Source organism: Ambystoma mexicanum, chromosome 14 (assembly GCF_040938575.1).
Source record: "Ambystoma mexicanum isolate Mex_15411 chromosome 14, UKY_AmexF1_1, whole genome shotgun sequence".
Classification (NCBI taxonomy): domain Eukaryota; kingdom Metazoa; phylum Chordata; class Amphibia; order Caudata; family Ambystomatidae; genus Ambystoma; species Ambystoma mexicanum.
The window spans coordinates 391,703,013-391,716,050 of NC_090940.1; the positions used below are offsets into that span (position 1 = coordinate 391,703,013).

General features: G+C 43.4%; 1 protein-coding gene across 1 annotated transcript in view; it reads right to left on the bottom strand.

Moving 5' to 3' along the window:
- Window positions 1-13,038, bottom strand: part of VPS18 (VPS18 core subunit of CORVET and HOPS complexes) — a 121,403-nt gene that overhangs the window by 21,785 nt on the left and 86,580 nt on the right. Inside the window, exon 4 of the mRNA XM_069637511.1 lies at window positions 7,547-9,417. Coding sequence (XP_069493612.1) covers window positions 7,547-9,417 — 1,871 coding nt within the window. The remainder of the gene's footprint in view (window positions 1-7,546; window positions 9,418-13,038) is intronic.

The following is a 13,038-nucleotide window of genomic DNA, read 5'->3' on the forward strand; positions in this document are numbered from 1 at the left end:
AGAACTTGAAAGGGTTGTGTTCAACAGTCTTACAAATTTCTTAGACATCAACAACCTTGGAGACCCCATACAAGTTCCTGTCATGGCACAGAAACTGATCTGATGAATGTCTCCAACTTCATTACCTCTGCTAAGCACTCCGACCTATCTTCTATCCAAATTCTCATTTGACTGTCTGCTGCCTTTGACACTGTCCATCACTTTGATCTCCTTAATACCCTGTCTTTTCTTGGGATTTGCGAACAAGCCCTTGCCTGGATTGAATCCTACCTGGCACCTCGCCAAATCTGTCTCCTGGAACAACACCTCTCAACTCACCACTCTAACTGTTGGTGTTCCACAAGGCTTTTACTTGGGTGCCCTCCTCACACACTACACCTCTGCTCAGTAATCTCCAACTTTGGGATCCCATACAAACTCTTCAAGGATGACACCCACGGTGTCCAGTCGAAGTATCGAAATAAAAGGATCGAATGACCTTTTTTTCAAATCCAAAAGGATTGGAAAAAAAAAGGGTCGAATGCTATTTTATTTATTTATTTATATATTTCTTTTTAGTTTTGTATGGAAAAGAAGTTTTTTTTAAAAAGAGAAAACAGGTGAGTGGGGGGAACCACCCCTAAAAAAAACTAAAAAAAGACCCCTTTTTTCGATTCTTTTGGCGTCGAAAAAAAAGGCATTTGATCCTTTTGTTTTCGAATATTTGACCTAGAACCGACACCCACATGCTTTTCCTGAACTCTCCTTTGATCCCTCCATCAAAATGTCCAACTGTCACTCTGCCATGAAATATTGGATGGATTTGCACTCTCAGATTTGAAAACTATCAAAACAGAAATTGTCTTCTTCCCTGCCAATTACTCTTGCTCGTCTCGTTCCCCTGCCGATCCAGTTTTCACCACTCTCCCCCCTACTCTTCTTCAGCTAGAAACCTTGATATCATCTAGGATCCTTCTCATAACTGCGATACTTTCATCTCCAAAACTGCAAAAGCAGTTCACCTCACCTGAACCTCCTAAATATTAGGACAATAAGGCATCCCTCCTTGCTTTTGACACCACCAAGCATCTTTTAACCACTCTTGTATTGTCTAAACTTGACTACTGGGCCAGAATCCTCCTTGGTCTCTACAACTATGCTTCCTATCCTTTTGACAAGATGAGTCACTTTGCTACCAGACCCCTCTTTGAACTCCCTCACTTCACTGCTACTTCCTCATACCATCATCAGGCTTGATGGCTGACTATGCAAAAAAGGGCCAAATTTAAATGTCTTCTCCTGGATCACAAACGTATCCACGGTAAGGCACCCCATATCTATCCTCCTCTATCCAACTGTCCGAGCCATCTCACAATCTCTGCTCTGCCTCCTCGACTACCATTGTGGCTCCTCGCCTCCCTGTGCTTCTTCTCGCTCCACTTGCATGGAATTCTCTTCCCCATGACATTCGAGAAACAGTCCACACCAAATTGTTGAAAACCAAACTAAAAGCCTACCTCCTCGCGTCAGAGTTACCCCAATAACCTACCTCTCATCTGCCTTCCAGCGAACATTTTTCCCTTGCCTCTGTTAGAGAGAATTCTCATTTCTGGCTAATTTCCCTCACCTAGTGAGTCCCTCAGCAGCTTTGCTGGATTTCTGGGGTTTATTTATTCCACCTGGTAAGAATGTGAGCCTTTTTCTCCACTCTTATGCGTTTTGCTGTGTGTATTTCTACTGTTTGTGTGATCTTGGGCTCGGAGCTACACCACTTCATGAGCCCCACTTTTTTGTGTGTTACACAGCACCTTCAGTGCAGTGACACATTGTCGTCTTTGAGACTTCCCACTGACTCCATTTTTCTGGAGCTGACTACTGTCCCCCAGAAACATGTAAAGTTGCCATTAACTTTATCTAGTCATTTAAACTACAGACCCAGTAAACCCCATCTTCATGGAGTACTGGAAAGGGTTAGTTTCTATCCCTTTTTGTCTGTGCCTTTCTGAGCTTTATTTTGATCTCTTAACACTAAGACTTGGCTGGTGGCAGTGGTATCTACCCTAACTTTTCTATTGCGATTATACTATATAAACGTGGTACTGTTTTAGGCTATTATATTAGCCTCGAACTTAAACCTGCTTGACCAAATATTTTATTTCGGCTCCGGTTGGGTTTTATCACCATTTCTTTCTGTTAAGGTCCTTCTTGTGTTTTACTTTGCGCAGCAAACCAGGTTTGCCTCCTTTGTTCGCCGACCTTTGGCGGGCTTCTGTCCAGAAGCCCTCCTTTGGCGTCTGGGTGACTAGGCGGGCTGAATGTGAGGGAGGGGTTTAGTCACCCCCTGCAAAGGGTCTCCTTGGAGACCCGAGTCGCACTTTGTGTCGATTGGCTGAGGTGGTTGTCCGGGCCGGACAACCCCCCTGCTGAGTGATTGACAGCCAGGCTGTGTGAATGGGGGATTTTGCCATAAAAGGCAGGACTCTTGGGCTGGAAGTCAGTCGCCACTGGAATGGCAAGGAACCGAAGAGAAGCAGAGAAGAAGGCGGCTGCTGCAACTCCCGAGTCCCGGTGAAGCCCTGCTGCAGTCCTGAGCTATCTACCCTTCAACAAGAGAAGATTCAGTCCGGAGTCTTCTTCCCTTGAGCCTGGTGGGATCAAACAGCTCACCTTCCACAGGCAGAGGATCCTCTTCTTGGTCAAAATCGCTGCACACAGCTGTAGTGGTCCGGATAGCCATCTGAAGAGCCTCTCCTGTTTTAAAGGAGCGCACCTTTTATTCACCGTTGATTTGCTGCTGCTGGCTTCATCCCTGGGTAGTGCATATTGCTCCAGACATCCTTGTTCCCACGACTGAAGCTTCAGGAACCGTGAGTCTGCAGGAACTACCAGGAACAACTGCCGTGGCACCAGCTTTTCTTCATACGAAAAAGGTACTGTGCCCGACTTCGAGGAACTAGGGTGAAGCCCTTTTCTCCTCACCAAAGGCTTGTCCTTAACTTCCTTCCCTCTTATAACTTTTGCTTCCTCTTTTGACAATATCCAAATACCCCTGGCAATCTTGAATCGTGAACTGTTCTAACCTTGTGATCCTCGACAACAGGAACCCCTGTCCCATTGAAACTGGCGCAGACCTATTGACTTTTATCTACGTTTTAGAAAGTGTCTCTTGATTCTATCTGCCTTGACAAAAGTGTTGCCTATGATTTTTGTCCCCAACTCTCTTGTGTTAATTCATGTGCTAAGTGTGTTTGACTACGGTAACATTTCTTCTCGCGGGTACGCTTCTCTTTCGTAAGACCGAACTGTCATTACTGTCAAAAAGTGATTGCGTTATAACCCCCGGTAACGTCTTTGTTTCATAACACCGGTCTGTCAAATCCAAAGGTACTTACCTTGAATTGTTCTGCACAAGGGGAATTGGTTGTGTGTAGTGTATTTGAAGTGTGGTTTTCATTTAATAGAAGTGAAGTGTTTTGTGAACAGATGGTCTAAAAATAAATGTACTTTTACTTTTTAATCAAAAACCTTGAGTCAGTGTTTGACAGTAATTGTAGTGCTTGGTGTAATCTCTACTACTGTTAATTTCCTCTTGAGATAAGTCTGGCTGCTCCGCTACTGCTACCACTCTAACTGTCTAGTACAGGCTTGTACCAAAGGTGAAATTGTACTACCACCTGTAGTCTTAATCTTGTGTAATGGTCCCTAAGGGTACTGCCGACGATTCTGCCTAACAGCCTCCAAACTGCCTCTGTCCCTCACTTTTTCTGCCTCCACTCTAGCACTTTATCCATCATGGTCACATCCCTAACACCGCACTTAAAAACATCCAATGTGGATTGTCCTTAATCTATTCAAGTCGACCAATTTATTGCCCCCGGTGACTGCTCCATTTACTCCTCTCCACAACCTGGTCAGAATGTCACTCGAACTCACCCCATTGTAAGAATCTCACTGATTCCCGTCAAATCTGACTTTTTATTGTACGTTATTTTGTGATCACACGAGCATTGTTCCTTCGTTTATATAAATAAAGATGTCTTGTATTTTTAAAGATGTACACATCAGCTTAAAGTGTATTCCGGGAAGGATACAGAACTTTTTTCTTTGCAACCTTGTGGTGCAATTACAATGTATCTAGGATGGGCTGATGACACTGTATATATTTTTCTGGCATGTTTTCGACTTCTTCACCCATGAACTTTTTTTATTTTACTGCAGAACGCCATAAAGAGTATCAAACTCTAAAATGGCTGTGCCACAAGATATTTGCCTGTCCTTTGGCCTCCTTCCTGAACTCCGAGCTTGGAATTGCAATATATGGAAAGCCCTTTCTCTGGCAAAAGCCTCTGCTTTCCCAGTCAAAGTGGCGGTTTAAGTTTGTGGCCAGATGTGAGGGCTAGGACTGTCTGGTCCAGAGTGGCTGTTGCTGGGCAGAACATTTAGCCAGTCGCTATCCATGATTTGACAGCACCTGCCAGTTTGAACGGTGCAGATCCTTACCATTGTTAGACCTGGTGGCAACTATTCCAAATCTTGGCTAAAAGGAGGACTCCTTCATACATTCGACAGATCACTGTTTGGGCCAAGACCCATATGAAGAAGGCTAGCCCACTGAAGGCCCAAGGATTACCGTTGCAGCCGACCAGCATTGCCTCCAGCCACATACCAGTGAAGTCCTGATCACAAGGCCCTTGTTGGTGCTTTGACCCATGCAATGGTGGGAACAACCAGTCTCATCCCCTGCTCAAGGATCTGTGCCGATCTTAGCCTTCGGAGGTGTAACTGGACAACCCAGTGGTTTGACCAGCCCTTTCCTGGGCAACCTTACTACAGACGCTGCCATTCCGGGTGCATGCTTGGAACTTGGAGGCTCTTCCAACTTGTGCTACGAGTTGCCTGATCCTGAATGTTCAGCCTTTCAGTCCCAACAGAAGCCATGCTGCAGAGCCTGCTCCTTTGTTTGCTAACCGATGATTGCCTGTCACCACCTGACTGACCACTATAACACCCATTGAATGCAGTCTTCACCACTTCTTGGAGGTCACCTGCTCCCCACAGAAGTCTTCTTCCTTTCGTGCCAAGGATTACCAGCTGGCCAGTCTCTGGAACCTTAATATAGGTACCTCAACCGACTAAACTAAATCTAGTGTCTGAAAAACTACTAGTGCACCTCCCTCGACTGGGCCAAGCAAAGAAGTGGGCCCAAATGATTCTGGAACCTTTGAAGTGGTCTCTGGGAAAATCAGAGTAAGGAGGTGAAGTTAACATACCTGTCCCTGCACCCCTTCCCTCTAACGGGTTGCATGGACATGAGGTTCTGGCTCAGTCCCCTCCCTTGTTTGATTAATATTGGTGGTGGCTGCTCAAGGATCCTCCCCAGGCTTTCACAGCATGGTGGGACTTGGAGACAGACACTTGCCTGAACGTTCCCAGATTTCCAGAACAATTAATGGCAACCAACGATATTGCACAATCCAACAGTAAACCTACCTAACAGTATAACATGTAGAATAGTTGACTCTACGGCACTAGACCCCATTCCGTCCCATGGCTGTACTGACTAAGAGTTCGGGTGTCCAATTCTAGGACTGCGTATAGGTGTTTTTACTAGATTTTTTACTTGATTACTTAACTGTGTTTACTGGTTTTGAATGTAGTTTTTCTAACTCTTCACCTACTTTACCAGAAGCAGTTATTGAAAAAGTGTTGTTTATCAGTATGCTAACTGTTATTTCACTATCTGAAAGGTAAAATGCAAGTGTTCCTTCGAATAGTGAATGTATATATGTATTTAACAATAGTTTTGTGATAATACTTACTTGAGGTTTTCATTGTTTGGTGTGCATCTTAAAAGTCTAATAAATAATTGTATATTTTAATACTTGTTTAACTGAAATTATTGGAATGCTCTGTGTGCGCTTAATAGTAGCCCTAGCCCACTCTCACACCTCTCCTGAGTCCAAGCTTTCTGCCATGCTACCCTACCTTGATTAGGATTTGACTAGACTTTGGTGTCTTTCCCGTTCAACGTAATAGGTTGGCCACTCAGAATCCACCCTAAGGGTGGATTTTGAAAATCCATTTTAATAGTAGACGACTGCATCAGTTACAAAGATTGTGTACTGACAAATGTCTGATGAGAAATAAGGATCAATCAATAAGATTCTGTAACAGGTATATGATCCTTTTCGAGTGTGAAATTAATGACAAGGAAAGTATAAACAGAAGGGAACAAGCATTCTGCCTGTTCACTACATTCATGCCATTGTGGGTTTCTCTCCTAGACTGAGCTGGGGCATGGATAGTGAAATCTACTTCACTCGTTTCCCATGATCTATGCTGGAAAGCCAACTAGTGTCTCCTCTGGCATCTAATTTTGGTGCACTAGGAGAGGCCTGCATCTCTGTGGATTTCTGGCTTTTTTATGTAGGGAATTGAGATTCCCTTTAAAGCCATCCAAACTGTATGAACTTTAGTGGTCAGGGTGTAAAAAGGCAATATAACTCAGGACTACTTATATTCATTGGCCTTTTCTAAACCACCATCAGGAAACAAAAACAAAAAAAGCAAAATCCCAGGAAAGAGGGCTGCAGAAACACAAGTGTTAACATATGCAGCCCTTTCCATGGGATTAGTATCCCACTAAAACGAGGATAGGGTAGACAAATTCCTTTTACATTTCTTTACCTTTAAAGTGTGTTTTTTATGTTAAAACGATTGTCTAGCACTGTGGAATGGACACAATAGCCACCGGCAATATCACATGCTAATGTTTGGGGCGGGCAGGAAGGATAGCTCAGTAGCAATGCATTTATCTCTGAAGCAACTCTGCGCAACACAGGTTTGAATCCTGGTCCCGCGCTAAGAAACCATTTGTTGGTATTAAGCGCGTTATAAATGAACAATTATAATTATAATGTTTGGTACTTCATGGATACTAAAGTGCCTTTAGTAATGTTTGGATTCAATCAAAACACTGCTAAACAATTTCTTGCGAAAAGCTGATGGCCAAAACAAAGTTGAAATGAAAGATATATGCATCATATATGCTTGATATGAAGGAAGATGGGTAGGAATTTTCTTGGTAAGAATTTGCACTGCTCGGTTAACTCTCCTCCCCCAGCCCTACGTCTTTCGCTTTCTTCACACTAGTGTCATCTCCTAATCGTCTCATCTACTAATGAAGGTATTGATCTCAATATTTGATTTCTTCTTTGTTGATTCCTATTTAGGAGACATTTCCGTTTAGCCAAGTTATTACATATCACTCAATAGTCTAAATAAAAACATTTGAAAAAAATAATTTGCCTGCAAAACATATAAAAGACATTCTCAGTAGTGGGCTGCACAAACACATTCCCATCATATTCAGCCAGCAACAAAGAAGTAAACAAAATGTAAAGTCATGCAAGGGATCGACACGCTACGCATCCTTAAGCCTCCCTCTTTCAATGCTCTGGTAGAAAGTCAAATCCTCCCACAAGGTAGCAGATGTTGCCAGAAGAGTAAACAGAATCAAAAACATTAACAATTTAAGAAAGCTGCAAGTATTCAGTTTAAAACATACCTGCAATGCAAGGTCTACTGCCTCCTCATACAGTTCCATCACCCTGTAAACATGTACGCAGGCATGGTGGTGTCCGTGTTCTGCACAAAGTCGAAGCGCATACTTCAAGTCATAGTGAATTCGATTGGGGTTCGTGCCAGCATTCAGAAAGTATGGCAACAACGAGTCTGGCCGATACTGAGCATAGAGAGACAAAAGATAGTTATGAATGGCTTGCTCAGTTTCTTCTAGCTTATAAACACAAAACTCCATATACCGGATGGCTTCATTGATCTGTTGGGAGCTGCCACTCTGACTATAGTTCACAAGTGCTGGAATAAGATTCTTGGCATCCAATTTCTTGCCCATAGCGATCCATGCATCTACCACCTGTTTTGGAATGTGCTGCATTAAAACTGGAGAGAATTTATAGAAAAGAGTCTTGTCTTTGTGTTTGGAAAGAACATTCAGGGCTTCATCGTAGTTGTCATGCTGGCAGTGATGGGATACAACCCGATCGTAGTCCTGCATAAGTACAGCAAAGTACACCATGTGCTCGGTGTCTCCATGACTGGCCAGGAGATCATGGATGGCTGTACGGTTGTTAAAGAGACAATCTTTATTTTTTGAGCTGCTTAAGAAGGTACGGAACTCATCTCGTTTTTCAAGGTATAGGTTCCGCTTTGTAGCATCTCCTTCTAGTAATCCCAGGTGGTTTAGGTATAGTTCAGTTAACCAGGTAGTAAGTAGAGTGGCCTGTATCTTCTCTGTAGATTTCAGACTCCCCAGCTTCTTGAGCAAAAATTCCATTAAAGCTTCTTCCTGCTTGGCTTCAATAAATTTAAGGGCTATTTCCTCAAAGTAATTCTGAGTTAGCGCATAGCATTTCGCACTCTCCAGATACCTCTTGTTCTGGAAGCAATGTTCTGCCTCTTTTGCAAGGACAATGTCAAGGCATTCTGGTCTTTCCTTGCAGTATTCTTTTGCTAAATCAAACTTGCCCATGTCCATATACATCTTCCACACATCCCTCGACTCGCGCTGGACATGGTAACGGAACACAGCCTTCTCTGTGTGGATCCAGATTTGCCCAATAGTAGGATCCTTCACCATTCGCTTCAGAGAACCAAACTTCTCCAGGAAGAAATCCTGGAAGACGACTTGACCATTCAAAATACATACTGCTTTTACTCTATCAGGTAACAGCAGAAGGAAATGGAACTGGGTTAGAACAATGGAGATTGGTTTATTCACACGCAAGTCGATGTCGGTAGGGTATTCCCAAACCTGAAAGTTACTCAGCACAGAGTCAGGCAGGCCATGGTCCACTTTTCCATATAACACTCCATTTCCCATCATCCACGCAAAGGAACTAGGAAACGACTGCATCTTTGAAGTGTAGAAGGCAAATTCACTGTAGCCAAGATTTGCTGGAAACTCTTGGAAGCCTGGCATGGGATCTTTTTGGGTGCCGAATAAGGAGCTGAAGCTTTGCTGTTCTGCTCCATCAGTTAACTTACCAACAAACTGGAAAAGACGCTTACGCGTGGTGGCAATAATAAAGCACTTTCCTTCATGACTTCGTTCTATCTCTATACAGCACACTGGAGCAGGACCCCCTTCCTCGTTAAGTGTATAGACCAAGCGGAAGTACTGGTCAGGATTTGTGTTAAATAACCCACCTTCACTGATAGAAATTTCTGCTTCATAGATTTGGCCCTGCAAAGTGCCCACTAGAATAGGGCCAGTGTTGGTCTCTGTTGATAGAAACTTATTCCATCCCACACTTTCAATCGAATGTCCTCTCCATCGCGACAGAGTTCGAACTTTCTGTGTATTTCGGTTTAAATAGAGGCATTCGCTGCTATTCAATGCAATTAGTAGATGGGAACCTACAAGAAATTAGAAAATGAAAACAATGATTATTGCAAATTAAAAATTGTTTACATCAAAGCCATTTTAAAACGTAATAAAAATAAAACAATATGGCACATATGATGTCCAATCATTTATAAAGAATTTTTTCAAGAAGCAATATTTAACTTTACTCTAATAAATTTCCTTTGGATTAAATGGCCAAAAGCATGTGGTTAGAAAAAACTGATATGTATTCCTCAACTCCCAAATCTGCCTGCTCTTACAATAAGGCAGAAAGTCATACGAGAGGACTACTTGAAGTTGCACATATGAGTGCTTCAAACGTAGAACAATCTGGCATGCAGAAAATAGCTAAACACCATTAGGCACAGACACAATTCCTGCATTCACCTTTGAACAAACGGGTAAACTGGTCATTCAGATTGGGGCGGGGAAACATCCTTACCTGGCGTTTCCTTCTTACAATGAAACAATTCAAGGGCTATTATAATCCAGAAATATGAGGAATGCAAACATAATGTGTCAATGGCATTTCAAGCTTATGCATTGGCAGTTTAAGTGAAGGGGTTGGTCAGAATTTGTTTTGAGGAACACAGCCAGTCGCCAGGTTTACAATTTCCTGGAAGATTGAACCGAGGGACATTTTTTCTGCTGGTTCAATGAACAAGAGGACACAGGTGTTAGTGTTCTAGCTTAGGAGGGGTCATTTCTTCATGACTGCAATTTAAAGAACATGTTACCACTCCAAAAAGGCAGTCCCCAATGAGCAAATAAAGGGAGGCAGTCACAACGGTTTCCCCCATGTTTAGTTTAGAAGCACCCAAAGGTTGTGCCTGTTTAAACCAGAATAGTGGCGTGCATGAGAACGTGTAAAAAGAAAAAACAAAAAAAAAAAAGAGAGGCTTTGATGGTGAGGGGTAGCGAGGGCAGCCAGGACAGGAGGACGGCCGGAAGTTGTTAAGGGAGAAGGTGGGAGCAGAAACGGGCGTTTGGGTCATGTTCCACCAAAATGTCATTCACGAAAATATGGACCCAACCTCTAGCCCGTGGGATACGAGTCACCTATAACTAACTGAATTAATATCTTGTACGCCTTGAGAAAGCTCTGTGAACAAAATCAGTCTGCATTTATTTTGTAATTTGCATTTATGTTCTTGCAATTAAAAAACTGAGAAACTAACCTTGAGCTTAATATTCAGCCTCAGTACGAGTATGACGGTAAGTGGTAAAGTTGGCAGTAAATCCGTTACCGCCAATCTTTACCACCAAGCCAAATTATGAGGTCAGGCTTGGAGTGGAGGATGTACCTCAAGGAAAATCCTGGAGGTAAATCTTCCTACTCAACGCCAAAAACCTGCCAGAATTCCGCCGCACTAATTCCACCAAAAAAAGCCCCAATGAGTCCAATGGACTCAAAATAAATGGGGAATTACACCACTTCCGCCACTTGTAATCCAGCGGTAATTCTGGCATACCCAAGTGGCGCTAACAGTAATTCAGTTGGACAGTATTTTGGCAGATTTACCGGCCAACTCGTAATGAGGCTGTATATCTTTTACTAAACCAAAAGATAGAAACTAGTTCCAGGCAAAAGAACTTTCTTCTCTACTTACAGGAAAACCAAATCGCAAATGTAACTAAAAGCAACAATTGATAAGAATCATGCACAGTGCTTAAGCCAAACTAATAAAGTAGCAGTTTCAAGCAATGGCTTAAAACCTTCAGCTGCAAACTCCAGGTCATCAAGGACTGCTCATGCTATCCAACCATTTCGATTTAAATGGCTTGTAAAGAATTCTTATTCTTTAGGCTAATGGACGGGACCAGGGTGACCCTGGAGGCCAGGGACTCCCACCGGATCAGAGATGCATGCCTGGAAGGGATACACAGACGATACTACAGCCTTCCTAGTCCATCCACAGACTCCTATGTATTCCACAGCCTGTTGTCCCCAAATCCTCTTGGAAGGATAGAGGTGGACTACAATATAGCAACACAGTAAAAAGGCAGAGGAAGGCTGTACAGTTTGCAGAATCACCATGAGTCTATGGGTTGAAAAGAAAAAAAACAAAGACCTGGTTCAGCTCATGGTGTTGACTGCTCACAAGTGCTGCTCACCCAGCAGTCCGAGGACCATGTGTGCGCTTGACCAAACCCAAATCCATCACTATGGTAGTTAGGGAGCGGCTCTTCTGAGCCTGAGACAGTGTTCGTATCCAATGGGTAGAAAGTAAAACAGAGATGACAGCTGGATATTTGAATAGATTGTCTAGCAGAGCTGTGGGCCAGATCACTAGACAACTATTTTCACTTGCCAATTCAGTAATTCAAACTAGCACCGGAGAATCCCATAACCACCGTCCATCTCAGACATCAGTTGTTTAGGAAAACAAGCGGTCCGTGGCCGACAGGTATCGAAGTTGAGCATATGTTGTTCAGAGCTTGGAGGGAAGACAGAGAGGGAGGGTGGTGGAGGTGGACAAAAAAGTTTAGATGAGATCAAAATTGGAAAAAAGAATTAAAGGTGGAAGAAAGATGGGAGGTAGTGGGAGAAGCATAGGTGGGTGAGAAAAGCATAGATGGGAGAAAGTAGTTCAGAGGTGAATAAAGCTGAGGCAGGGAAATGTGAAGATGAACACCAGGGGGGGTGGAGAGATCAGGCAATGGAGAAAGGGAGAAGACAGGAAGACGCAGCAAAGCAAGACAGGGGGCCCAAGAAGGAAAAGAAACAATACGAGATTGATAAGGCTAAAAGGGGAACAGTGCTGTAGAGGAAAGATCAAAGGGGAGAGAAGGAAAGAAAGGAGTGTCACAAAGCTGAGTAGATTCAGTAAAGGACAAAACACAGAACGATGACAATGGTTTATCTGGGACTTTACAAATGGTGGGCCAAAAGAACCAAAGAACCCAAATCAGTAGTCACGATCGCTTCCCAAATTCAGTGATTCGCCTCTAACTGCATCACTCACAGTCTGCTTTCTTAACTGGGTCTTTTGTAGTTTCCGTGCACTGTCGGAGATGTCCCCACATAGTGTGAAATACAAAGTAGTAGTTGCTGCCGCCAGACGTTGGTTCAGAGCCACACTTGGACCAAAGGCTCAGTGTCTCTGACAAATAGGGGCCACCTTAATACTGGATTTCTATAGGACTCTCACCACTTCCCTGTTTTAAGGTCCAGGTACTAGAGTCCACCATCACATATTGCATAGACATCTCATCAGGTGCCTGCACCAAAGGAATTCTCTCCCAAGACTCTTCTCTTCCTAATGTCTTCACCTGTACCTCCTTGATGCTCCATCACAGGTTTGTTCCTTCACAACTTCCAGCAACACCAGGGAGATATTTGGAGCTCCCCTCCTTCTCATTTCTCCCAGAGTTCAACACACCCCCTCTTCAACCTCATATCCTTCCTCAATATCACCTCCTATGACCCGGTTTTATCTTTCCTCCTTCCTCTGTAAAAGTCTCCACTATCCTAATTGTAACTTTCATCCTCCTATGTGAATCTGATATTGCACTTTGCTCCCCTTTCCTCCACCTATCACCTTCCTCCAACGTCCTCCTGATGTTCTCTCTTCTCCTCGCCCCTTTTGTTATGTTGCTCCAACGTCCTGATGTTCTCCTTTTTCCTCCTC